The following is a 27,645-nucleotide window of genomic DNA, read 5'->3' on the forward strand; positions in this document are numbered from 1 at the left end:
ACTTAGTAGGATTTTGCTGTGAAACAGATTTTTATTGAAGATCAGGCCTCTGAGCACTCTCCTGGTACAAAACTACTGAACGATGCAAATAGTCCATACAATTCAGGTTCATACAATCACTTAAATCTCGACATACACATGTAACGCCAATAATTGTCACCTGAATGAACCAGAGGGAAGTGTACTGTTTTTAATAACGAAGTACTGCATTCTTTAACAGCAAACCCTTTTTATTATTAACCTGTCTCATCCAGTGAATTTTAGAAGCTATTTTGCTGTAGGATTAAATTAATGGTGGATTACACTTCCTCACAACCGGATTAAATCTAGATTTCTGACCAGATGGCTCAGCACTATTAAAAAACCAGCAGCGTTGTTTGTTTTCACTTAGTATTTTGTACACATGAAGTGCTGCTTTTGTAAAGCAAAAGTTAAAGAACAAAATAAATACCTTTCTATTCTTTTACAAAGAGAAAATGAATGTTCTTGAAATGAACATGTACGCTTTAGCCAATGATCTGCTTACAGTCTGTAAATTCATTGTAAAGATTCTTGTCAGGAAATTAAATTTCTGAGTGTTGCCTTTGACAGATTTTATGGAGGAGCTGCCACTTACAGGTCTGGAACGTGGGGAAACGAAGACAACAAATAGTTGTGCTTATGATATTTTTCACTGGAGTATGAAGGATGAGATGCCTCCGAGTTCTACATGCTTTCCTGCAAGGGAGATTTTGAGTACTTTCATGAAGTTACCATGGAATATATGCTTTTACTTAATATCTCTCTTAAAGTGTAGGATTTATTTCCAATTGTTTTCAAGGTACTTGTACCACAAAGAATTCAGGGACTGTGTAATCATCAAGATTATGTAAAACAGCAGCACAGGTGGTATTCTCCACATAAAAGCACATAGGCAGTTCTAAGTGAAAACTGTGAGGATAAATTAAATATCCTTCCAACTTTTAAAGGCCTACTAATCAGAAACACAGAGGATTCTTGAAGGTGCATTTGCCCTCCAATTATGAATAGACTTTTGAGAATTACATAGCAAAAGCCAAGACTTCTATTATACAGGGCATTGTGGGTAGAGCTCAGTATTGTTCTTGCTTTTATCCTAGCTCCCATAACTAATCAAGTCTCAAAAGCAATTCTCTTCCCATACTTCCTATCAATACAATGTATTACTTGATAAGAGACAGCGTTTGTAAAAAAGGCTTCTGGAAAAAAAGCAATATCCAAACAAAAACATTTACCTTTTGTCTCTTTAAAGACATGCTTTCTGTGAGCAAAGCAAATGAATGCTTTCTCTTTCTTCCTGTATACCCTAACTGCTGCATTCTGACCCTGACTATGAAAATCCTTCAGTTAAAGTTTTAGTACCATGTCTTCAAATGTTTGCAACTGACAATGCTCTTTGTAGGTACAGAAACCCCTTATTAAAAAAAAAAAAAAAAAAAAAAAAAAAAAAGGCAGGAAGTTACACCAAGTAAAGAGTAAGGATTCATTGTAAGTAAGTTACACCAAAGAAGGATAGAAGTTATTATGAATGTATTTACACAATTGTTAAGGTACACAAATACAGTGGTAGTACAAATGAAGTGCTCTGAGATACTGGTTTCCAATACACAGGTTTATATAGACAGTCTAACTATTTTCTGCATGATGGAATTTAACTATTATGAAGGACAAAAACTGCCCACAAGTGAGTACAATTCTAGAAGTCTGCAGTCAACTTTTAAGTATAGTACAGCAATCTAATGTTCCAGATACAGAGAGAATAAGGAGGCTGCCTTTGTAAGTCCCTCTAACAGTACATTATTAACCACAGATATTTACAAGGAAAGCACAGTGAAGTGTAAAACTCTTCAAATGGTAGTGCACATGCCTAAAATACTGAAGCTTATAGTAACCAAGGAAATAATTCTCCTATGCAAACTTATCCATGGATCAAACTCTTAAGCTTTTCCACTATACTCTCCCCAAACACAGTTTTCCCCAGTCAGACTCAGAGTACACACAAGCAAGTAGCTAATGTTCTGAAAACATCCAAAGAAGAGTGACTAATACTTAATATGTGGACTTTTGAGAGGGGCAAAAAAGAATTTGTAAGCAGTGAAACAACAAAAATTACTCTTCATAAAGCTTTGAAGACCAATAGGCCTTTAAAAAAATTTGTTTTCAAGCAGGGAAGAATTTCTCAAAATACCTAACTGTTCACAAACAAAATCTCTGTATATACTTTCATTTCCAACGTGGAACTTCCCATTACTTCAGTCATACTAGTATAAACAGTACTTCTGATACCATTCCAAGTACTGTGAGGACAGAATACCTACTTTTATTTTACGAGACCATTTACAGTAACAAACAATGTGAAGAATCTCCCATATTCTGTAACCAACAGGTGCTAACACCACCTGCAACAGTTTTTTTGGACAACCTAAGCATGCTGAGTCATTCATTCCTAGCTAATGATTCTGGGCATACTCAGGTTGAATACAGTTAAGAATTAAATATGGTATGCACCTGAACTGTAAAAATTCTCAGGATTTCACAGCAAGAATAGTTTTGGTTTTTTTGGTTGGGTTTTTTTTTTAATAATTCCTTTTTTGAGTCTTGGCATGAAACAGAAGGCCTGAATCTATTTATTTATTTATTTTTAAACATGTAGATGCTGAATGAAACGTGCAAATTCACTGAAGACTCAGTAGCAACGTGTATTTTCCACTTGCAACACCCTCCAAGCTAACCAGCCTCAGAGTGCAGGAAACAAAATTTTACCAATAAAAACAATGTTTGAAACTATCCATTTACCCAAACTAAGCAGAGAGATAGGACAAGCTTTCAAATTCTAAATCCCTCAAATGCCAGTGTCTTTCACTTTATCCTTCTTATTCTTTACAAAAAAAAAAAAAAAAGAAATCCATTATCACCGTCTCTACTATACTTAGACTCTCCTGCAGGGTATTTAGTTCTTTTATGTAAAAGAACGAGTATTAAAAATTAATTTGTGTTACACGGAAAGTTAAATGTTAAGTGTGAATGAAGACAGCAAACAGCAAAGGAAAATCCTAAGTTTTAAAAATTTCATGAGAAAACTGTCTCAGTCAATATGGGACCATACAAATAAGTAAACATTTTAAATAAAGTCAGATGGTTTTGATTCATTTACATGTTCCCTGCCAGACTAATTTTTTTAAACAAGAAATTTCAAGCCATTGCCTTTAGTTTAGGTTTGTTTATATTCTACATTTTTAAATCAGACAAAAGCAAGAGTTCTTTACAGAGAATTAAGCCAATAATTTTAGCAAAATGATACAAAAAACTTTCTTAAACCAAGTAAAAGATTTATAGTTACAGTAGAATAATAAAAAGGGGGTAAAGTCTGCCGCCTGTGGAGGTAAAACTGAAATGGCCATCCGATAACAGGCGGTCAACTCTGTAAACCATCTTTCTTTTCCAGCCCTGATACCACAGGGTTCTCTTAAGGTCATTGGGTTTCTGGCAAAAGCGTCCTGTAATGGCAGCTGCTGGAGTCTGTCCATGTTCCTCCAAGTGCCTTTTAAGTCACATGGAGAACTCCAATTGTAATGTTTCCACTCTAGTTTAGGGTATTTTTGCTAGTAAAGCCATTGGTAACATAGGAGATCAGCCATGCATTATCTGCCCTCCATGGCAAAATAATTTTCATCGGTGCACAGCAGACTGGAGAACACTGGTAGTTACCCGAGCAGGAATCTACCAAAGCCAAAAAACAAGACAACATCAGCACATACTCTTCCAGTTAACATACAAGTGGCTCTCAATGCACTTTTAAATAATTCGTTGCCAAATGTAAGTGTGTGAATTTAAAATCCAATGAGCTACACAATGTTTCGCACCCACCTGTAGCTACACGAAGTTCCCTGTATTTTCCTCCTTTATTAGAAGTTAACATGGAAAATTCACCTTTCCAGCCAGAGGGGATGTTTTGAAGAAAAGTAAACAGAGCATAAACATGCACAGAAGAAAGAACAAACCAGATGAAAATGCTACCAATGTGTAGAAATAGACTCAATGAATAATTAAGTTTGGGGGAAGAAAAAAAAAATCCCAGTAAGAGAGTAAAAAACAATTAATTATTTTCAATGGCTTTTCATTTTTCATGGGACATTGTGTTAAAAGACACTTCATTAATTTCCATAGCTTGACCTATTTCAGTAACAGTGTAACATTATTTCAATAACACTTTCCCTGTGAAAGTGAAAAACAACCACACATCACTGCAATTTAAGAAGCGAGAAATGTCTAAGTAGGTGAATCAGTATTCAGTATTAACTTCAGTTGTAAACAGCTACAAATAGTAAGGCATACAGTAATGGCCAACCAATGCACACACAACTCTGAGCAGACCAGAATCTGCACGTCTCCCGCACATGAGCTTTCCAATGCAAAGCTTTAGGTTTGCCTTTTAAAATTTTTAAAAATTTTTTTATTTTTTACTAAGGTCTGATAATTGGACTTTAAAGTGTTAAGGTGCCATTTACAGTTGGATCTTTTTAAAGTGGTTTACGAAGCAGCTTGTGCACAGTCAGCCAAGCACACAAAGCAGGAGGAGAAAAAGGAAGAGAAATAGCAGGAGTCTTCACCAACTAGAGATACAGGATTAGTGCAAGCTTAGGCTTTATAGAGAAAGTGAGGCAGCAGACGGAGTTATACAACAGAATTTATTAAGGAACAGAAAAATCTCACAGCCTTTTTTTAATAAGAAGCAAAGCAAAGAAGCTCCTGAAATACTTAAGAAAGCATCCTTCAGCCATCAAGGTTCAGATTCCAACTGAAACTTGTTATTTCCCTGATGAAACCTGTTATTGCCAAAAGCAGAACAGACTAAAAAGCCAAAAGCTGCACACAGAAAGGCAGAAACTTCTACTGCACTAACAGTGGAAAGGAGTTCTAAATAACCAAATCGAAGTCTGTCTACCTCCGAGATACTCGTGTTCAAGCTATTCTCATTAGAATGTGAACATTTTTTAAATATAGATCTGAATAGATCTGAGTATTTTTAAAACAACAGCTCATAAGGAATGGAGAAGAATATAAACCAGTAGTGACAAATGGATATGGCTGTAGTAGGACGTTCCATTTATGACAAGACAGAGCCTCATTTGAGTAATATAGTCAATTGAGTCTTCATACAAGTATTTTGCTTTTATGATTCTGAAGCAGATGTGGTTTTGAATGGATGACCCACTGCTGCATGAACATCCCTGGAAAGACATGTAATTCTCAAACAGCTAAAATTTAGACTTGGTTATTTTATTTTATTGTTGATGCTTGAACGATTTTAGGGACTTTTAAAGTCACTATTTTTGTCAATTCTGCTTAAGAGTCCAAGTGGAACAGCAGCAATAATTCAACTTTTGGAAGGACATTTACTTTTAAGTTAGAGAAAAAACAATGCTTCATCAAGCATCTGACCGGAAGGCACAGGTACAACTATGAGATAATGTGAGGAGAAGAAGCAAAGTTGGATGTTTCCAAAGATTTTTTTCCCCACCCCATCCAAAGTTTTGGTGTCTAATGAGAAGCACTCACCCAGTGCTGCCTTCCAACGAAAGGAGACGAGCAGCTACTTGCCATGGTGTTCGAAAGGAATGCTATTCTGAGGTAGGGGAAAAGACAGCAATTTGTAACAGTTCCACTGCCCCAATATATAAAGATGTCTAACAAATATGCAACCTAAACTTGCAGTAGCAAATGTATCTTTTGAGGAGCTCTGATTTCAGACTTCTATAAGACATTTCTATCATATTAAGAGATACGTAAAAGGAACAAATCATTATTCCTCAAAGAAAGCTGACAGCGTCAGAAGAACAGCACAGAGTATGATGCCTATTAAGATGGATATATGGAGAAAGATTTGCTCATGAGGAGATGGAAAATGCAGAGGCATTGGAAGTATGTTGCTTTTTCCCCAGGGAAGTGGCACAACACTTAAGTTGTTCAATGCCAGTGTTGGCTACAGTCTTCCAAAAACTTCTGCTGTCAAAGAGACTTAATCAAGTATTTCTTTGTGCAGCATTCCAATCTTTTCCTCCAACTACAGAAAGAATACCTCTATTACCAGCAGGAATTATGCACAGCTTTGACTGTTGGGTGCTGAACATGCTACATTTGGGAAAAAAAAATTAAACAACTTACTGTATACCATGAACAGTCAGATTGAACCTTCTGTGAAAGGAAATGAATGCTACTCACCCATAACTAGACTCTTGAGATGATCACTGCTTTCAGGATGCAGTCTGTGCAATGTGTACCAACAGAACTGATTCAAAATAGTGTTTACTGGAATACTCATGGCCTCCTTTAGTACGTTTCTTAATGTTTAAATACTGACTACGTAAAGGAGACTTAGTGAACAATTTACTCATACAGCTTAAGAGAAGAAGGACAGTTTAACAGCTGGTATGATTTTCCATCCAGCACAGATCACAACTCTTCACTGCACAGAAACCTGTAATTTAGGCTTGCTTTAGACCTGAATGCACCACCTAGAAATGAATCCAGTTTTGATGCAAAGGCAAAGGGGACAGATGATCTGCTTCTTTTAGAAGTTGTTTCAGTGGCTAACTGCCTTCACTTAGACCTCTGCTTTGCTTTTCTTTACATGTGAGTGGTTTTAATTTTAAGCAATAGGTTCTTCACGTATGTTTTCTGCATAAATGTCAGTTCCTGTTAAAATTATTGCCTCTAAAATACTATGCCAACTAATTCATGATGATCTGTTTGTTACCTTTCAGAAAACTGAAAGATGCTGATTTGAAACTCTTGCGTTGTACAACCTGTTTTCCCAAGCTCAGTTTTTATGGCTCTTCTCTGTGTTACTTACAGTTTTTCAACAATTTAAGATACTGAGAACTGAACTAAGCATAATATTCTGGCATCTGTCTCATTAGTGACATGAAATAACCTCTCAATTTCTGTTCATTACTGTATCATACATAGATTCAAGGATGAAATGATGCCCTTTCATTATGACATCACAATAACCTCTTCAACATTACACCTAAAACCTCCTCAGTCATTGCTTACCACAGATATAGTTACCACATATAAGACAATGGGCTCCACACTCCTTCATCCTAATCAGGTTTTGGAGTACTGCAGTAATACATGTTTTATTTGTATAGGCTTTACCTGACTGCTCAACTCTTACTAATGTTTATCACTGTCAAACATCTCACAACTTGCAGGTTTTTAGCTGTTGCATTCTTTTCCATATAATTGAGAAAAGTACTGAATAACGTGTGCCATAAAATTTTCGTACTTTCATTAGAAACACTTAAGTTTCACAAACCATTTCCTAGACATGCTAGCTGTTACTCCAGTAAACACTCGTTACTTAGTGTTACAAAGTGCTAGTATTTCTAATGAGAATGATTTAGGTACTATGTGGACAATACCTTGGAGGTGGGGAATATACATTACACCTACTTTACTATCCTTACCAATTATAATTTTTCCATGAGTGTTAAATTTCTCTGAGAAGACCTATTTTCCATAAGAGAATTTTGGTTCATATTATCTACATTCCCAGCCTTAGATTTCAGTTTCAGTCTGAACTGATCAGAACTCATTTTGAAAAAAAGAAAGATAAAAATGCAGAGTCATCTTTAAGAACTCTACTTAGAGGTAAGTAGCCTTCATTATTTCTTTAAGTAACCTCTGCACATTTCCATTGCCCAGAGTTTAACAAGCAGTAGCCCTTCCTCTAGATGATGAGAGGTGGAGATTACAGACGTAGCGTTGCCTTACCAAACCATGGCATCCAAATAAAATAAAATAACAAAACTAATTTATCAAGTTATAAATAACAACTCTAACAAATGTAGTTCTTAACATAAGACATCTGTAGATCTGCATAGCAAACTTTAATAGCTGCTTTCTACCAGGAGTATGGTCTAAGCACTTCCTGAAAAAGGAGCAGTGGTAGCATATTTACTTAAGACTTACAAAGAAAACTAACACACTTGGAATGGGCATGGACAAACAGTTGCTGTTCTTTACTGTTCTCCTGATAAGAAGTGGTATGGATGATTTTCTATATTCTTACACCTAGCCAATCAAAATTCTCCTTAATAACCTTGCCATGCAAGTTGGATACTTTACATTTTTCTGACTAAGAACAAGGTATAAAGATAATGGGAAACCCATGGCTTTAATTGGTAACCTGGTTAACATCTAAGGATAAACTTTGATTATGGAAGAACTACTTTAACGCTATGAAGATAGTAAGAACGTAAGCTATGAAAACTTGCAACTTGAGCCATTCTGCCTGCTGCGGAGTGAGAACTGGGAAAATGAAAAGCAATTTTCTCTAACGAGCTTAAGGTGAAGTGTTATAAGGTAAAGTCTAAGTAAATCTCTCTTGCCTTCCAAATCCAAGAGGCCCATGGGAAGCTGTTTAAATTATATTACAGTTGCACACTGTTAATCAGTTACCATGAGTGGAGACCAGCAGTGGTTCACTGCCTTGATAAGAACTAAATGAAGACAACAGATGATGAATGATTAATTCTAACAAACTCAGAGAAGATCCCGACTAGGCTGCTATTGGAATTGTAAAGAAATCGACTAAGTGATCCCATACTTGGAGCAAAGGGTTAAAAAGGGCAGGTATGGAAAAGTGCCATTAAGCCAGACTGTACTGTTGGCCCACACCACAAATTATACATCTGGATATTCAAAGACTACTCAAAAAACCTCACAGTCCTACACAACCTGAGTATTCCCATTCTACAAGTTAGGCAGAACCGAAATGTATCTGTAAACCCACCAGGATTATTTGTACCTTACAATGTTTAGAAAAGTGTCACATGCACACTGAACTACATGCCAGTAATATAGCAAAAAAAGAAAGATGTACTCTTTCCTAACATAGTCAAGTAACATCACTGCACTTATTTGTTACTCCCATTAATTATTTATCTGCCTGGTAACAGAGACAAAGCATCTGAGATCTGCTCAGAATGCCAGAGACAAACCCTGGGCACACACATTTTACCGGGAAACCATCTTTATATTTGATTAAACACTCAGGGGAACTCAGTGCCACAGCCTTACAGAATAGCTGAGGTCAGAAGGGAGCCCTGGAGATCATCTAGTCCAATGCCACTACCCAAAGCACAGTCAACTAGACCAGGCCCCTCAGGACAACGTCCAATTGAGTTCCGAGTAGTTCGGAAGAGGGAGACTCCTCAACCTCTTAGGGTAACCTGTTCCAGTCCTTACCCACCCTCACAGTTAAAAAGTTTTTTCTTATGTCTAAATGAAATTTCTTACATTTCAATTTGTGCCTGCTGTCCGTTGTCCATTCACTGGATATTGCTGAGAAAGTCTGGCTGCACCTTCTTTACATCCTTCTATCAGGTGTTTATGCATATTTACAAGATCCGTAACTATGCACAGTTCTACCCTCTTTGTTTTCATACTGTTTACAAACTTCAGCCATAAAATATTTCAACATCAGAATTTCTGGTGGCAAGAATTGTAGTTCAGTCTTGTCCAGTCATTTCTGCTCCTGAACTGTTCATCCCTTGTGCAAGCACAAACATTTGTGCAGCTACATGGTGAAACAATTCATTCAGCTGAAAACCAACCCCAAAAATCCCTCTTCACTTTTGTTACAGCAGAATTGTTTCTCCAATCCAGTTCACCCTCAGTCTTCATTAGATATACTCACCTGGCCTCCATCTGAAAGAGTGCTCCCTTTAGCGGTAAGAGTTTATATATAAGAACACGTACTATCCCAAATAATTAATTTTGCCAATTAAATGATGAAGCCAAAAGGAACTGAGTTAATTTTTATCAATATGCTCTGCCAACGAGAAATAAAATGAGTCCATGGCAAAAATTATGCAGTTAGAACTCCAGCACAGCATTGAGGCGTGATGGAAAAACCCCCAGGCAACTGCATCAGTCCTCATAACAGACTTCTCTCCCAGTAATGTGGCAGTATGCCTACTGTACAGGTGATTCCCCATTCTGTAGGTAAGACTGAAGGTAAGTTGTACAAAGCCAGGCCACACAGTACTTAGGACAAGTCTGTGTGAATACCCTGAAAACAGAATGTTTCAGCTATAGCACGAAGAGTTAAAAATATATTTAAACATTGTTTGTCAGTCTTAAAAAGAAGCATTCCTAAAATCTCTTTGCTAAGTCACTGTGACCAATAAGGATGATTTCAGTGCTGAGTATGGCTATGAATCACTCTACCATTCATCCTCCTGCTGTCTTCTTCAAATGAGCCTTCTGCGACCTATCCATCATCCACATATGTGGCTTCTTATCTGCTCTGAATTACAGTACTGCACTACAACATTTCTTCACTCTAGCACTTTTCTGTTCTTCACCAACTATATCTTGTCTATTCTGCACCAGTATTCGCTGCTCTGTTGATTTGGAAACGTGACTCACAACTGCCTCTAACTTGCTTTGCTTCCTCATTGATAACAGATATAAGAAACCGAATGAGCAAAGGAGCTAAACACTATAATGGTAGGTAAAAATGCTGCATCTCCAGGATTTTGCATCATCTCATACACCAAAGACTCTGTATTAGTTTGAGTATTTTATGCTTATTGCAGCCAAGGTAAAAGAAAAAATAAAAAAAAAAAATGTCTTTACAGTAGTCTACAGCCACATCACAAACATTCAGTTAAAATGTCAAGTATTTATACGTGTCATCATCATCTGCAAAATCTGTATGAAATCACATCACTTAGCTGGTATGTTCTTTTGGCAAATTAACTTTATAAAATCACCCTCATTTTTCCATTATGCAGAAATCTTTTTTACCTGCGAAGTTGACATGCGAGAGGTATCTTGCCGACCTGTTAAGTCAGACGACGAGATATTGACTGGGGCGCCCCGATGCAATCTCATACTCACTTTCCTTTCTCGTTCCATACCAGATACTGGCCGAGGAGAGGTGTTGGCTGTGAGAAAAACGGCATTAGATTCTCATAATGAGAAATGGGATTATAACATGGTCACCGGAAAAACTACACTCTCGCTGTCTGCATATAAAACTTCCACAGAGTCAAACAAGAGAAATCAAGGGCTTTGTTTTACATTTACAGAAATCTAAGTAGCAATTGGCAGGTAATGAGTGTATACAATTACCTTCAACCTAGTGAAAAGCAAGGGGAGAAAAAACAAAACAAAAACCCCAAACCCTGACCAGAGATAAATACCACTCAGGTATCCTAATTCTAATTTCTAATTCCCAATGACCAGGAACAAACTGCAAATTAATAGTAGTCTACAAGGTGCATCTATACAGGTATTTGCTTACTCACCAGCATGTGAAGTTGGGGTAAGAGGAGTAGGAGGAGCTACATCTTGTGTTCCTCTCAGCCTGCCAGAAGCAGTGGAGGGTAATCCACGCACAGCTGGATTTCGTGTATGTCTCAATCTTTCCTCTCTTTCTCGTCTTTCACGTTCAGCATCTTCAGCTGCTCTGCTTGCACCCTACGGGTCAAGACTAGTGAACAACTTGGGGGATTATTGAGCTTACAACTATATGTTCGGATAAAATTACTGAAAATAAAGAACTGGACAAGCTGTGAAGTTTGTTAAGACATTAATTGTTTTGGTAAAATTTCTTGAGAACTGCCATAAATTGTGTTGATACGACTGCTGGGATAGTCTTCAAAATTCTAATATACACACATACTGTTATGGCAGCTGAATACCTCCTCAACAGTTGCAAATGACTTGTGCTGAAGATCAAGGTGGGAGAAAATAATAATTCCGCAACCTAGCCTGGTGACTGCCCTGAAGGAAGTATCTCAGAAGCCTTACACGCTTAAAACCCTGGAACTTCAACTTACTTGTAATTCAAACCCCATCTCATGGCTCCTGCATCTCTTGCCTTTCCTCATTTCCTGATCTTTTTTTCTAGACAATAGAGCTTCCAGGAGGAAAAAGGCAAGATAATCTTATGGTATCAGTTAAGATACTCAAAACTGACAATGTTGTAAAAACATACCATTACCAAAAAAAGTTTTAGAAAGCTACGTCAGCTACTCACAAATTTCAGCATGTTCCAGTCAAACACATAGTCATAGGAGAACCCTTGTCGGTGGAAGAGGTTTCTGAATAATTGCCTCAGATAGGAATAGTCTGGTTTGTCATCAAAACGCAAAGAACGGCAGAAATTCAAGTATGTGGCAAATTCAGCTGTAATAAAGGAAAGCCTGTTTTTGTCCTTCAGCTTCACATTTGCTTTTTATAATTCTGAATCACAAAAAACCCCACAACCACCCCAAACCCAAGAAATAGGGAATCTCCTAAACATAAGAAAAATAATAATGACCTAATAGTAGAAATCTACTGAAGGCAACACTATAGCCCATCTATCAAGTCAATCCTGAAAAGGAAATTGTCTATCGCGAGCATGGAAAGATCTCATTTGTCAACAGAGAGGACCCAATATGAGAGTTCTTTAACAACAGTTGGGGGGTGGGGAGGGCAGGACAGCTTTAAAACTACAGTTGAGAAAAAAAAAATATTTTTTTTCCTTTCTTTGCTTTGAATATATTTAAACACAATTTCTTGCAGGACACGGAATAGCATCTCTTTGTTGTTAAATCACATAAAGATTCGTGTTCGCTACCTCACAAAACACGCAAAAACTAGGGGACCCATATACATTTCCCGTGTAAGTCATGCTACAATTTTACATTTGCAATAGTCTGAAAACCTGTTTTTATATGGCACATGAAATACTAGTTACCCAGCAAAAAATGCATATTCTTGTCAATGCACCAGAGATAACAGCAGTATCAAAATACCAGCTTTTGAGTTCAAGTCTTTCTGGCTGAAATAGTATATTAATAATTTACCTTAAGAAAGAAATTCTAACAAACAGCACAAGAAAAGTTGATTAGTCTTCCCTGTTAACCCCAGTGAAAAAACATAGTTAGTGAACGTAAAGGAACATGTATGAAGCAACATTTGAAACAGATCAAAGACAGTAAGTTTTCATACAACCCTAACAAAAACAATAGTTCTCATTATCGTACCTAGCTGCCGAAGCCAGGAGCGTGGAAACAATAGAGACAGAACTCTTCATGAAACATCAACAATATTCTCTGATGGCAGCTAATGTTAACAATTTTTAAAACAGATTTAAGTATCATTTTGCAGGGCTCAAAAATGTCTAGTTATTACTGTGGTGTAAATACCAAACTGAGAAACAGAACAGCTTTGAGGCATGATGCTAGGATATAGGAGGGTTTCTTATGCCTCTCACAGATGCTGACCATCATCAGGCCAAACCAGATGAACCTGGAATGACAATTCCCAAGTGAAACAACTGCAATAGGAAAGAGGTGCATCTGACTATACAGTCCGATTCATCCACAAAACAGTACCCACACACAGGAAGAAACAGGTAGTTTCTCAAAAAGCTATTTGTCTGTTAGAGTTATCCAGCCAGCATAGATGCATGCACACACAATACAGCGCAAATCATATGTACCAAGTTACCCCTTGACTCGAGGGCACCACAATGATTGTTTACTAATAGTTAAGGGATAATTAGAAATGGTCTACAAACACAAAGATCCCAGTCTTGAGAACACAGTAGCTTTATCACAGATGTGCCCAATCATGGCGGGGGAGGTGGGGGTGGTCCAGAAGGGTTAAAAAAAAAAAAAAAAAAAAGAGAGAGAGAGAGAGAGAGAGAACTAAAAAAGACTGGTAGAATTCAGCGTAAAGAAAAAAGAAATACCACTAAAATGTGAACATGTAGACCTAGTGCCACAACAAAGTAACTTACAAGGATATCCTTTACATAAAACCTCAATGGGTGTAGACATTTTCTTTTCACTGATACGTTCGTATTTCTGCCTCTTTGTTGCTGCTTTCAGTCCCTGCCAGGGGAGGGAGCCCAGGTTAAAATACATCAGTACATAGCCCAAGGACTCCAAGTCATCTCTGCGAGATTGCTCTACAACAGCATAAAAAAGTGGACTCATTAGGTTTCATTTTCTAGTGGAAAAACAAAAGACTGTGCAACAAGATTGTCATAAAAACCCTTAGAAAAACAACAGATAGCTGAGAGTTACTATGCCCATAATAAACTCATCCAGTACAAGAAAAAGCCTATTACCCTTGCAGTTATTAAAAAATGTGCTAATTCCTGACAATTACAAACTGACCGAATCCCACCCAATCAAGAGATACAAGGCCAAGCATGCTGCACTGTTAGTGCCAGAAATAAGAGACTGTCTTCTATTCCTCCATAAAACAACATCTACTTGTACTAAAATTATGTGCATCAACATTTTTAAAGTTTCTATTTATTGCTCTCCCCAGCTCACCAATTCCGAGATGAGTGTTGATGGACGCGTAACGGGCAGTTCCTGTTAAGTTTTTATTTTCACGATACGGAATATGTTGGTGAGTTCGAGCATCTCGATACTTCTTTGCTAATCCAAAGTCTATTATGTAGACAAGATTGCCTTTCTTCCCCAGGCCCATTAAGAAGTTATCTGGCTTCACGTCTCGGTGGATGAAGTTCTTAGAGTGAATATATTCAATTCGACTAATCTAAATACAGGGAGAAAAAAAAACAACTCATCATCAAGAGACTAGGCATAAACCTTTTTTCTTACAAAAACACTAGCAACACTGTCTTAATGATGAAAAAGGTAAACAAACTTTTTATTGTAAAATGTAAGGGCATTAATGAGAACACAATCACATAATTTAGAAGACAATAGATAAACCTTCTCTCCAGCTCTTTGCCGCTGTCTATTTTACATTTGTTTCAAATAAATTTCTTAGGGGAATTTCTTTGTCTTTGAGCAGTGCAACACCTTGTTTGCAAACAGTGCAGGTCCAGTTTTAAAAAAATCAAATTAAGACTTTATCACTTTTGATGGGACACTTTATATTTACAGAAACAAAACAAATTTTGGGTCTTTTCTCTAATGATACAGCCTATTCACCCCTAAATTACAGAAAGAAAACGTAGTTGATTATGATCTCTCAAGAACCTTTAATATCCCAACATACTGCACTATCAAGATCAACAAAGCAGTTTCCTACCATTTGGTCAGCAAGTAATAGGACTGTCTTGAGACTAAACTTCCTTGAACAAAAATTGAAGAGATCTTCAAGACTCGGTCCCAACAGCTCCATCACCATTACGTTGTAGTCCCCTTCAGCTCCACACCACTTAATTGTGGGAATACCCACTAGGAAAAAGGAAGCAGTTTATTCAGTATAACAATTTGATTTATACAGTTCATACACTCAAACCTTCAAGGCTCTTAAGATGAATTCTAGGAGGGTCATTACTGTGAATGTTTGTATTTACAGTGAAGCTTAATATTTTATGCTACCTTCAGCCATTCCAAAATGAAAAGTTTTCCAAACTGAAAAATTTTCCTAAATGAAAATTTCACAGCAGAACCAATATAAAATTATAGCAACAGAGGTCTAAAAATAGCTTTTTTTCCTCTTCCCCAGAAACCTCCCAGTCTTTGTGCTTAGCTTGTAAGTATTTAGCGTTTTTGCCGCCTTTGAACCTTAAGCATTTTACAAGTACTAATACTCATGTAGCCTCCAAGATGGCAATAAGGAGCAAATTGGAAGTCTGAAAATAGACACTGAAAAATCACTAAATGTTATTACTGAAGACGGCCTTAGAAATTAACTTCTTAGTTTCAAACCCTACAAGATCACCGTAAAATACTTCTCTCTTCCATTTCAATTTGCAATGAATTTTCACCCTTGCTTCACACACTTGTCTCTCCTCCAGTTCCACTGAATTTGCTGTTTGGTGATTCTCTACCAAAGTAGCATTGTTTATGAGATGTGTTACATATTCAACTTGAGAGCGCTAAAATTAGCCCTGCTTTATGGAGAAAGTCAGGAAAGTTATTTCACACAAAACTGCAGAATTGCTCAAATATTTTGAATTAAACCTGCATGTAGGTAGCCTTATTCAGAATTTCAAATGCCTTTATTTTTAGTTAATTTTATGCATTTTGGAAGTCAAATGGTTTAATTCACCCATTTTAAACTCTTACCTTTACTTGACATGCATTATTTTTACCTGAATTCCTTTCACAGAGAAACCCTTATTCAGATGGAAACTTAACGTTCTGTCACCTGCCTCTGCAGCATCCATCCTCAGAAAGAACCCACCATCACAGCCTTAGTAAGCCCATAAAGGAAGCATTGTACTCTATGAAGGCTATTGAGGTTACACGCAGGCAGCAACTGAATGAGGCAGGAATTAAAAAGTGACTAAATGCAAATACACATTATCATCCATTTCTAGATGTATGATTATTGTATTTTGCATTTGAGATACAGTGTGGAAGGCAGCCTTTATGCGAAGTATAGCCTCATTTAGGAAAAATTAAAGGGGCTATGAAACAAAAGCAAAACTTAACTACACCGAGCTTATATCCCAGAACTGCATGGGAATCCTCTATTTGCAGAATTCCAAAATACATTGAGCGAGTTATCCTAGCAGACTACCATGCAGTAGCTACAAAGTTCTTTGCTCCTGTTCTCTATTACTAATGCCATTTTGTCTTAGAATTCCCACAGCAAAGAAATATTTTTAACTCAGAAGAAAGAATGCTAACAAAAGTCAAATCAGTGCACTGCCAGATGGGACCAAACTTTGTTCCACGTTGCTCAGGGTTTTCACATTTTAATATTCTGGGACCATGAGCAACACTGAAGGATCTTAGTGGTTATCATGAAGTTTGGTAGCCATAGATTTGGAACTGCTACTCTACATCGCTCGCAGAAGAGCTTAGGTACTGCTCTTCACCTACCCTGCCACCTTTCCCACCTTCTCCTTATATGTCAAAAGAGATCTTAACCATTAAATACTTCCAGGTGGTACAGACATCAAAGACATAAACCCAGTTAAATCTCTGAAGAAGGAAAATAATTTGCTTGCCTCCACCCTGCATCATTTTGTAGATTTTGCTCTCGATGTGGAGCTGAGGATGTTTGGTTTTCACACATTCCAACTTAATTGCAACCTCCTCTCCGGCAGCGATATCAGTTCCTAAAACCAGAAGAATTTAAAACATTGGTCAAAATATTTTTTAAGATGCACTTCCTTTGTCAAGACTGAAACAAAACAAATATTGACAAACTACTACTTAATGGCAAACATCCAGACATTATTAAGAACTTTCTGCTGCAATTATCTAAAAATTCTTCTGAAGTCTTACAGATTCTCTCCAACAGGCTACCAGTTTAAGAGACAACTATTAGACACTTATAGCACAGGAAGCCAAAACTGCTGTTATCCCATTCCAAAAATATACAAGTGTAACTTCGGAGGGGTGTCTTTCCACTTCCAGTTTGTGGTGGCAGTGCTCAGAACGAACATTTACAGGTGTGGCACGTATCCCTGTCAACCTAAGAAATGCTGGGAATTCAGATCACCTCCTCTTATGCCTTGGAAACAGAGACTACAACTTCACTAAATCTCAACATACTCCAGATGTATTCTGACATCTTATGATTTTATCTGGTTGGGAGGCAGATTATCTAGAATCAAGAATTTGTCCTCTCAAAAAACTTTTTAAAAATCTCATTATGTTCCTCTTTCAGGAATCAAGTGACTGAAAAATTGGCTTACCTGTTCACTTTCAAAGTTTATATGTATTTAGGGAAAAACTAACATTCTTAAAAAGAAAGAGAGTCAAGGAAATACATACTCTGACAGCCAAGCAACTTAGGAACGACAGAGAAACAGGAATTGGCAAAAGGAGATGTGCGACACTTTTTAGACATATCACCAAGTCTCTCTACTTTCAGAATTTGCTTTCTCTTTTCTGCACTACCTCATGGTTTAGGATCATGTGAAGTACATCACCTGCTGTTTGTTCTGATCCCCACTCTTAAAAGCTTAACCTGAGGTCCGCTAATTTTTGTTTGGAAAGAAACAGCAAACAATCATTTTGTGCTTACTTTCTCCATGATGTTCAGGATTTCATAGACTTCTACCCTACCTCACTTTCCCTTAACTCTTTTCAGCATTCAAAAACTCTTGCCATTCTTTGTATAGAAGTCATTTTTAATTACCCCTAATTATTCCCCTTATCTTTACCTTTTCCAGTTCCATAATGCCCTTTTTGACAGTCACACAAAGCAAGACAGAGATGCACAATTATAATTTTTTCCTCCTTATCTATTTTTTCCCCACATACTTTTCTTTGACCATGATGGAGTATGAAGCTAATGTATTCACCTAACTATAACTGCAAAATCTTGTTCCTGAGATTAAGGAACTACTCAGAGCTTTATAGCCTTTTGTCTATAAAGTCAGGCTAACCAAGGCTAACAAAGACAGGCTAGCAGCCCACACCTCAAAATGGGCATGACTCTTCTCCTCGCAAGGAACTGACGGTACATGGAATTATCTACGAGTTCACACAAGACTATTTTTTTTTTTCAGGTTAATAAAATGTCTTCTTGTGTGTGCGCACACATGAGTATTAAGGTGGTGTTGCTGGTACAGTGAGTTGTTCTGAGTGAACACCAGGGTTGATATTTATTAGGCATTTCACAATGCATCTTAAGAAAACAAACCATCTGAAGCTCACTCTAGGTACAATAAGCACAATTCAAGGTGAACAACTGGAAGACACAAAGAAAAATAAGGCTGTACATACGACTCCTTTGTAACTGGCATAATAGGTGGCAGGATCCTTGACTGCTACCTTGGTCACAGCGCTGTAGCGGCAACTGGAAACTCTTAAATCCGTAATCTCAGGTTTTCACATTTTATGAATATATTACTTTGGTGGACTGTAAATGAGTTACGGTGCACATCAATCCAGAAATGTAAAAGGGCAGATCAACAATACAAGGAGGAACGCATTATCTTCTGATCTAATACTGACCTCCCCACTCCAAACAAATAAAAATCTTCATTTGGAACCACAGAACTCTGGCCCTTTCTCGCTTATCCCTACATTCACTACCTGTTCTCCCCAGTCCCACAGCAGCCAAGATCAGGGAAAGCATAGACTGAAGACACTATTATCTGATGGGTGATCAGCAAAAGACACGGTTGTTTTGGGGTTTTGGTTTGTTTGGTTTTGTTTTTTTTTTTAACTTTTCCGATTCAAAACAGACCAAACTGCTGTCTGAGTACGCTGAAAGACACATCTCTTTGTAGTCAGCTGCAGACTTCTCTGTTTGATTAAGGCAAAAACTGCATGGGAGGATCAAGACCTGTATTATTGGTATCAAGTTCTGCTCAACACAGTATTAAACTGTTACTTGACAGACCATGGCCTCAACTTAATAGGTCATTTCTTAGGATAGCCTTTATCACCTAAGGTAGCCAAGATCCTTAGCCTGAACTCTGCTTCTGTATAAACCCTCTCCTTCAAGACCAGAGATTTCATATTAAAATAATGTAATTAAAATATTTGAGTCCAGCAAAACTGATGAGAGGGGGACAAAAATACAAATCATTCTTCCAAGCAATTCAGTGCTTGTCCCCAAGTAGGGACTTTTGTCCCCACTTAAACCCTGGGACAAAGTTTCTAAAATAACTCCGTAATCACCAAAAGCTTAGCTTCCTTTACGGAAAACATAATAATATTTTAGAAGTAGCAAGAAGCAGTATTATGAGAAGAATCAATAATTAAAATTAGTAACAAGCAGTATAATGAAAAGTCACCATTTGTAAGTGAAAGTCTAGAGTTGTTAAAGTATTTTCTTTTAAACTGCAAAATTCCAATTTACTTGGAATTGCAAAATCCTCTACCCTAAGGAAAGCCTTGGAAATTATTTCAATTAGTTTACAAGCCCAAACTCATTCTTAAGAAAGATATATATGTAATGCAAAACCCATGAAATCACAGCGACTGCAATGCCATCGTGGCTCCTATCTATTTGACCTCATGGACTGAGCAACAAAACAAATGCTTATTCTGACCCCGCACCTCGCCCCTTGTCCATCTCTTATACGATTTAGAATATCTGGGAATCCATTTCTTTCCTATCTTCCTCTGGAGGGTAACTTCAAAAGATGCAGTTACACTAAATTCCTAAATTTTATTTTAAGTTGTCCACAACCCTTTATTTACAATAGTGCCTTACATTTCAAGTCCTGTCCCACAGACCCTGCCATTCTAAGCAAGCAAAGGGGCCATTCCAAATTCCAGAAGACATATTTTGAGGTATGAGGGAGAATAGGAAAGAATACAAAAGAACTATGATAATAACAACAGAGTTGTTGGCTTAATATTCCAAAGAACTGACTGAAAAAAAGAAGGAAAGAAAAAGAGAAAGGAAGGAAGAGAGAAAGGAAGGAAGGGAGGAAGGGAGGAAGAAGGTCTCTCCCCTCTACTCTGGAATGTCTTCAATACCCTTGTAGCTGCATGAAAAAAACATACAGGGGGACTGGAAATAGGCAAAAATAATCAAATCTTCCTTTTCAAAGCATAAAACCGAGCTGGAAATCTACACTGAGGTGATCTACAAATTCACTAAGGGCTACCAGAAAGCATGTGCACAGAAAAAAATTTCATGACTTATGAAAGAATTTTAGAAGTTATTTCAAGGCACTTAGATCCTACAGCACAGTCTGAACAACCAAGTAGAAACTTGTTTTTTAAAAAACCCACACATTTCATTATCACAAAAAGCACATATTTCAAACACCTCTGTTTTACCAGATAATGGTATGCAAACCAAATGGGCCTCTCTACAAAAGGCTTCAGTTCTTTAGAGGCAGTTATTTCCCCTGGAAAAAGAAACCAGTGCCATTAGGTGGATCTTCCAGGCATATAATTCTCTGCTAGTTACTGGCTCAGGCATGACATTTGCAGCAAGCCCTAAAAGTAAATCCACACTGGCTACTTAGAGATAAAAAGAAGAGGTCAAAAACTGAGGATAAGGAATTCTTGTGCAAAATGCAGCATGGCAGTAGTACTAATATTCAGAGAACTATTATTTCCTGTGCAACTTTACTGGTGTGGGCTGTATGCATAAAGATAAAAGTGACAAATAAAAGATGTTTATTTTACTTGCACTTTATATTTATATTATAATATAAACTGATTTACCTGAGCAGTAGTCAAATGCTCAAGTAGAAGTTTCTCAAATCATCTTAAGATTTTTCAGAGTTTAACTGCTGTCTTAATCTCCACCCAAAATCCCAATGGTAGCTAATGAGGATTTTTGCACAAGCGTTACCACCATCTTTCTCAGAATAGTCTTCAATCTTTCATGCAAGCATTGCAGAGAGAAAGAATTGTGTTCTCTGCCTCTAGACAACCACATGCCTTCAGCTAGAAACATGGATTTTTCATCAGGCATATGATCTATATTACTGATAACCAGTATTTCATCATCTGTAAAAAGCACCTTTAGCTAACAAATTATTTTGGAATGCCAGCTGTGCGCTGCAACATGAAACACTGCTGCCTAGGAAGAAAAAACACCTCTCATACTCCGTACACTGCTAAACATACCGCATACGTTAGCTAGACATTGTTTTTACCCTCCAGACGTATGCAGTTAACGTACCTTAGCCCCTGCATGTTCCACCTCCCCCCCTTTTTGACTTGCTTTTCTAAGTTACCACAATTTTCAAATGCAGAGTACTCATTTCTATGCAGCAGGATATAAAATTTATATTTCTCTGGATTTAACCCATTTCTTACGGTTTGAGAGTTTGCAGAATATATTTGAGTATTTTAAAAATACCTGCTTTCAAAACTTGTTGTACCCACCACTGCTTGTCATTATCATAAGCAGTGAGCCATTATGATAGAGAGCTACATAAACAGACAGGCAAAGATAATGCCAATCCTGCAAATTTTACAATTGCATAGAAATCATGGTAGTACAATAAGAAATAATCAATAAAGCATTAGGGCAACATTCAAGCAACAGAAGAGCCAAACTATGATGATTCTTTGAAGGATTTGAGGTTTTTTTTTAACTGCAACCTAGTCATCCATAGTTGTGTAATTTTTTTTAGGCCTTGCAGGAGAAACAAACATCCCTGTGACAGCAATTTTTCCTAGTCCACTGCAGTGATATTTAACCCTGATGCACATTTCTTTCTCAAAACATTTTTCTGAACGTGGTGTGGTGTTTTGCTTTTTTTTTTCTTCAAATGAGGGGATTTATACCCTTACCCCCATTTTACAGATGAGAAGATTAACGGTGCCCAAGGTCACAAGACAACAATGGGAAGAGGCAGCTAAGTAAGTCAGAATTCCCGATTTCCGCACTGTCCAAATTAGGACATGATGTCAACGAAATATTAAATGGCTATTGCTGTGCCCCTGACAACGTACTTCATATCAAAAGGCATTTCTCGGACAGCCGCACAGCCTGAGCTCCAGCCGGGGTTAAATGAGGTCCCGGGGGCTGCCCCCGGCCCAGCCTCGCCGGGGGCTGGGAGCGGGCACGGCAGCGAGCAGCGCCCACCCCGGCCCGGCCCCCGACTCTCTCCACAGAGCCCCAGACCCGCCAGGTACGTCCCCAGCGACCCACCCTCCTTACCCAGGTAGATGTCCCCGAAGGAGCCGCTCCCGATCTTCCGGCCCAGCCGGTACCGGTTCCCAACCCTCAGCTCCATGGAGGCAGCTCGGTTCGTCCGCGACCCGGTCCTGCTGCTCTGCCCGCCCTGCCAGCTCGAGCTCCGCTGCCTCACAGCCCTGCGGTTCCTGATGCCATCGCGGCTTTGGTCCAGCCGCTCGATACTAGCGAGACAGGCAGCACCGTCGCCGCAGCTCCCGGGAAGGATGGACGCGGATTCCGCGCAAGACCGTCCCCTTAGCCGCTTCGGCTCCCAGCCGCCATACTGCGTGACCTCACTTCCCTAGCAACGGGGGCGGGGCGCGCTGGCTGTGGGGACGGGCGCGATGCCTCGCGTGGCTAGCTGTGGCGCGCGGGTGCAGTCCCGCCTCCCCTGCCTCCCGTCTCTTCCCGAGGGGGGTTCAGGCGCTGCTGCCGGCCGCGCGGGCCCCGTGGGGAGGAGCCGTTCGCGGCGGCGCCGGCTGCTGCCCCATCGCACCGCGCCGCCCCACCGGGCCCACGGACCGGGCCCACGGGCCGGGCCCGCCCGGGCCGTCCCAGCCGTCTGCGCCGCGCCGCGCCGTGAGTGGTCTGCCGGGCAGGGAATGCGGCCCGCGGCCTTCCGTGTGCGTGTGTCGTCGTCGTCCCCCCACCGTGGGTCATTGCAGTGGAGAGGTACGCCGGCTGCGCTGGGCTCCGAGGAGGGCTCTTTTGACCGTGGGGTGTCAGGGTCAAAGTCTGAGTCACGACCCCGCAAATTTCAGGGGAAAAACGGGGAGGAGCGTTGGGGTCTCCTCTGTGGGGTAGAGGAACCACCTATCTGCTACAGTGGAAGAGCAATGGTGAGAAAATATGTTTCTGTTTGCATGTTTCCTCCTTTTCTTGCAGCAACACCCCTTGACAACACGACCTTGACAGGCTAGTGGTCGTCTTACATTGGACAATTCAAGGTTGCCTTCTCTTACTGCAAGCAGGGGACTGCACTTGCAAGTGGGGAGATGGATTATGAAGCCAGCTTCTGGCATGAACAGGGTTGGGCTGCAGGTGGCAGTGGACTGTGATGTAAAGGGGCTGGGAGTATTGAGAGAGGTATGTGTGGCAGACGGAGGGAAAGTGAAGTCAGGATGGGTTTCTAGGCAAAGAGTCTCTGAGTACCTTTCCAGTTGTTTCATGTGCCGATCTGCAAGGGGGAATTTTTCTGTGTCCTGGAAGTGAACAAACTGTATAAGCCTCCATCTTGGAGACACTTGCTTCCTGCCAGTAATGCTACTGAGATGCAGGGTTTTCTGGATCATTCTGCCTGAGTGGTGTTGCAGACCCAACTGTGTGGGCAGTGATTGCTGTGTTGTGTGCCAAGGCCTAAGCTACAGCTGCCTGTCAAGCAGGAGCTGCTGTATGCTCCTCGGAGGTAAGAAGTAGAATGTGAGCAGGAGGACTAGGCTACATCGGTACCCATGTTTTTCTGTGGAGGGTGGTTAAGAGCCTGCAGTGTAAGTGCACAGGGAGGGGTGAGTCAGAGAATGTGTGCAGTAGGAAGCCGATGGGACCACCTCACCCCTCTTCCGATGGGTGGCACGTGTAATGTACTCCTCCCTGCACCATCAAGGTCTGAGTCCTGCTGCGTAGAGAGGGATCAAATACCAGCAAAACGTTGTATGTGTTAGGATGTGGTACTGTAGAATTTTCCTATGGAAAATGGGTGTGAGTATGTGTTGATTTTGCATGGGAAGTGCTTGTAGAGCACTGCAGACGCAAAACTGGCAGGGATCTTTGTACTGAACGTTGGGGGGCTTTGGCTGTTTTTCTCCCTGTCATGCATGTGATCCCTGTGATTTGGCCTGCAGCAGTGCTGAGATAATCATGGTTCCCTGCAATCTCCTGTATTGAGAGGAAGAGCTATGCTGTGGTATATGTGCTAGAATGGAGAAAATGAGAGTAGTGTCCTCCTTGCTGTATGTATTAGGGAGTGCACTGTGCAGCCTTGGAGTTGGAGGTGTCCTGATGGGCTCAGCAGAACTAGTAGCAGAAGTGCACAAGAGCAGCTCAACCGAGGGCAGGCAGCCAGAGACAGGGGATGAAGCAGTGCTCTATTAGTTGGGGTGTTGGACCACGTGTACAGATTGAGATGTGGATTGTGTAGTTCATAGTGAGTTATTTAAGGCAATGAAGGTTTAGGGCACAGTGACAGAGGCAGTGGGTTCTACTAGTGTTCATAAGAGGGCTAGTTTTGTTGATTTCTGCTTAGGTACATAACCTTGTGCATGTGGAGGAAGCTGCAGTGCTGGTACGGAAATGGAAACTTTTTTTTCTACAGTCTTGGCCTTTGCAGTAGGAGGCAGGCTGAACATAGGACCAGAACTGTTGATCGCAGCTGAGTAAGAGAGTTTCCATGCCCTTGATATTCACCAAAAAGTGTAGCTGTGGGTATACAGAGGGAACAGTGTGGTGTCTTGGAATGTCATCTACCAAAGGCTGGCTATGGGTCAGTGTTCCCCCTTTCCATTGGTAGTTTGCAAATCATGGGTTATTACTCATGGCTCTGGCAAGGATGTTGCAGAGGTACCTGTCACTCAAGCTTTCTGATCAGGACCAATCAGAGTAATTTGCCTTCTCTCTGGTCTTGCCTCGTGATGACTGCTAAAGGTGTGAGCATTGTAGCTTGTAGTTCTTTATGGCAGTGCATGCCATTATGTGGTTTGCTAAATGTCTGTAACTAACACAATTAATAAACCTTAGTTGCTGAAATTATTACTATAGAGCATGGAACCAAGTGGGAAATTTCTGCAGTTGCTGAAAACGTCTCCGAGGCTGACAGAATGAGACACGTACGCACAGTACCTATAACTGAAGGCTAGCAATCACTGCTGAGCAATGTTATTCTGGCAGGCCATGTATCTCAGCTCCTTGGTCTTGCCTCAGTGTCTCCATCGTGGCATTATAACTTTATCAGCCATTGCTTATCTATGGTAAAATCTGTCATTCTTCAAAAACATACAGTAAAATTCAATGTCCTACAGAAAACCTACTAGGTTTGAAGGGAGAAGGGAATAAAACTAGGCTTACCAGAGATGAGCCTGGGGGCTGCATGCCAATGTTAGGGGTGGAATCGATAGCCCAGCTCAAGTGCATCCATGCCAGTGCACGCAGCATGGGCAATAAACAGGAGGAGCTGGAAGCCATTGTGCAGCAGGACAGCTATGACTTAGTTGCCATCACAGAAACATGGTGGAATCACTCTCATGACTGGAGTGCTGCAATGGATGGCTATAAGCTTTTCAGAAGGGATAGGCAAGGAAGGAGAGGTGGTGGGGTGGCTCTCTATGTTAGGGAGTGTTTCAATTGTACAGAGCTCCATGATTGTGATCATAAGGTCAAGTGCTTATGGGTAAGGATAAGCGGGAAGGCCAACAGGGCAGATATGGTGCTGGGAGTCTGTTATAGACCACCCAACCAGGTTGAAGAGGCAGATGAAACATTCTGCAAGCGGCTGGCAGTAGTCTCACAATCGTGTGCCATTGTTCTCATGGGGGACTTCAACTTGCCGGATGTTTGCTGGAAATAAAACACAGCAGAGAGCAGTCTAGGAGGTTCCTGGATTGTGTGGGAGATAAATTCCTGACACAGTTGGTAGGTGAGCCTACCAGGGGAAGAGCCTCACTAGACCTACTGTTTACAAACAGAGAAGGACTGGTGGGAGATGTGGTGGTTGGAGGCCGTCTTGGGCTTAGCAACCATGAAATAATACAATTCTCAATTCTTGGTGAGGTAAGGAAGGGGGTCAGCAAAACCACTACTATGGACTTCTGTAGGGCAAACTTTGGCCTGTTCGGGACACTGGTTGAGAGAGTCCCTTGGGAGACAGTCCTGAAGGGCAGAGGGCTCCAGGAAGGCTGGACATTCTTCAAGAAGGAAGTCTTAAAGGCTCAGGAGCAGACTATTCCCATCCACCACAAGATGAACCGTCAGGGAAGACGACCGGCCTGGCTGAACAGGGAGCTTTTGCTGGGACTCACGGTAAAAAAGGAGAGTTTACCATCTTTGGAAGAAGGGGCAGGCAACTCAGGAGTAGTACAGGGATCTTGTTAGGTCATGCAGAGAGAAAATTAGAAAGGCAAAAGCTCAGCTAGAACTCAATCTGGCCATTGTTGTAACAGATAACAAAAATGTTTTTACAAATACGTTAACAACAGAAAGAGAGCCACTCACAAGTCTATGGGACCAGATGGGATCCATCTGAGAGTACTGAGGGAGCTGGCAGAGGAGCTTGCCAAGCCACTCTCCATCATTTATCAGCAGTCCTGGTCAACATGGGAGGTCCCAGACGACTGGAGGCTTGCCAATGTGATGCCCATTTACAGGAAGGGTCGGAGGGAGAATCCAGGGAACTACAGGCTTGTCAACCTGACCTCAGTACCAGCGAAGATTATGGAGCGGTTCATCTTGAGTGCTCTCACACGGCATGTGCAGGACAACCAGGGGATCAGGCCCAGCCAGCATGGGTTCACGAAAAGCAGGTGCTGCTTGACCAACCTGATCTCCTTCTAAGACCAGGTGACCCGCCTAGTGGATGAGGGAAAGACTGTGGATGTTATCTACCTTGACTTAAGCAAGGCCTTTGACACTGTCTCTCATGGCATACTCCTTGAGAAGCTGGTGACTCATGGCTTAGACAGGTATACTCTTCACTGGGTAAAAAACTGGCTGGATGGCTGAGCCCAGACAGTTGTGGTGAACAGAGTTAAATCCAGTTGGCAGCTGGTCACAAGTGGTGTTCCCCAGGGCTCAGTTTTGGGGCCAGTTCTCTTTAATATCTTTATCAATGATCTGGATGAGGGGATCAAGTGCACCCTCAGTAAGTTTGCAGACAACACCAAGTTGGGAGGGAGGGTTGATCTGCTCAGGAGTAGGAAGGCTTGTCGTGGTTTCAGCCCAGCCGGTAACAAAGGACCACGCAGCCGCTCGCTCACTCCTCCCGCCCCCTCCGGTGGGATAGGGGGGAGACGGAGGAGAGAAAAGAAAAAAACTGGAACCTCGAGGGTTGGGATAAGGGCAGTTTACTGGGAC

General features: G+C 40.3%; 1 protein-coding gene across 6 annotated transcripts; it reads right to left on the reverse strand.

The window, feature by feature from the left end:
- Positions 1 to 1,533: 1,533 nt before the first annotated feature.
- CSNK1D (casein kinase 1 delta) lies at positions 1,534 to 22,887 on the reverse strand. 6 transcript variants are annotated; one of them, XM_030014670.1, is made up of 10 exons: positions 22,567 to 22,887; positions 16,979 to 17,089; positions 15,103 to 15,251; positions 14,373 to 14,601; positions 13,829 to 13,999; positions 12,077 to 12,225; positions 11,343 to 11,514; positions 10,840 to 10,979; positions 3,886 to 3,948; positions 3,623 to 3,738 (listed from the first exon to the last, which is right to left on the reverse strand). In XM_030014670.1, exons 1-9 carry the CDS (start codon positions 22,640 to 22,642, stop codon positions 3,931 to 3,933), a joined length of 1,215 nt encoding a protein of 404 aa, XP_029870530.1. In that variant the 5' UTR covers positions 22,643 to 22,887; the 3' UTR covers positions 3,623 to 3,738; positions 3,886 to 3,930. The 6 variants fall into 6 exon arrangements, with proteins under 6 accessions (XP_029870525.1, XP_029870529.1, XP_040979757.1 ...); XM_030014667.1 differs by lacking the exons at positions 3,623 to 3,738; positions 3,886 to 3,948 and adding exons at positions 4,688 to 5,249; positions 5,578 to 5,644; XM_030014665.2 differs by lacking the exon at positions 3,886 to 3,948 and having other exon boundaries at positions 1,534 to 3,738.
- Between the last annotated feature and the right edge of the window lie 4,758 nt (positions 22,888 to 27,645).

Source organism: Aquila chrysaetos, chromosome 5, assembly GCF_900496995.4.
Source record: "Aquila chrysaetos chrysaetos chromosome 5, bAquChr1.4, whole genome shotgun sequence".
Taxonomy (NCBI): Eukaryota; Metazoa; Chordata; class Aves; order Accipitriformes; family Accipitridae; genus Aquila; species Aquila chrysaetos.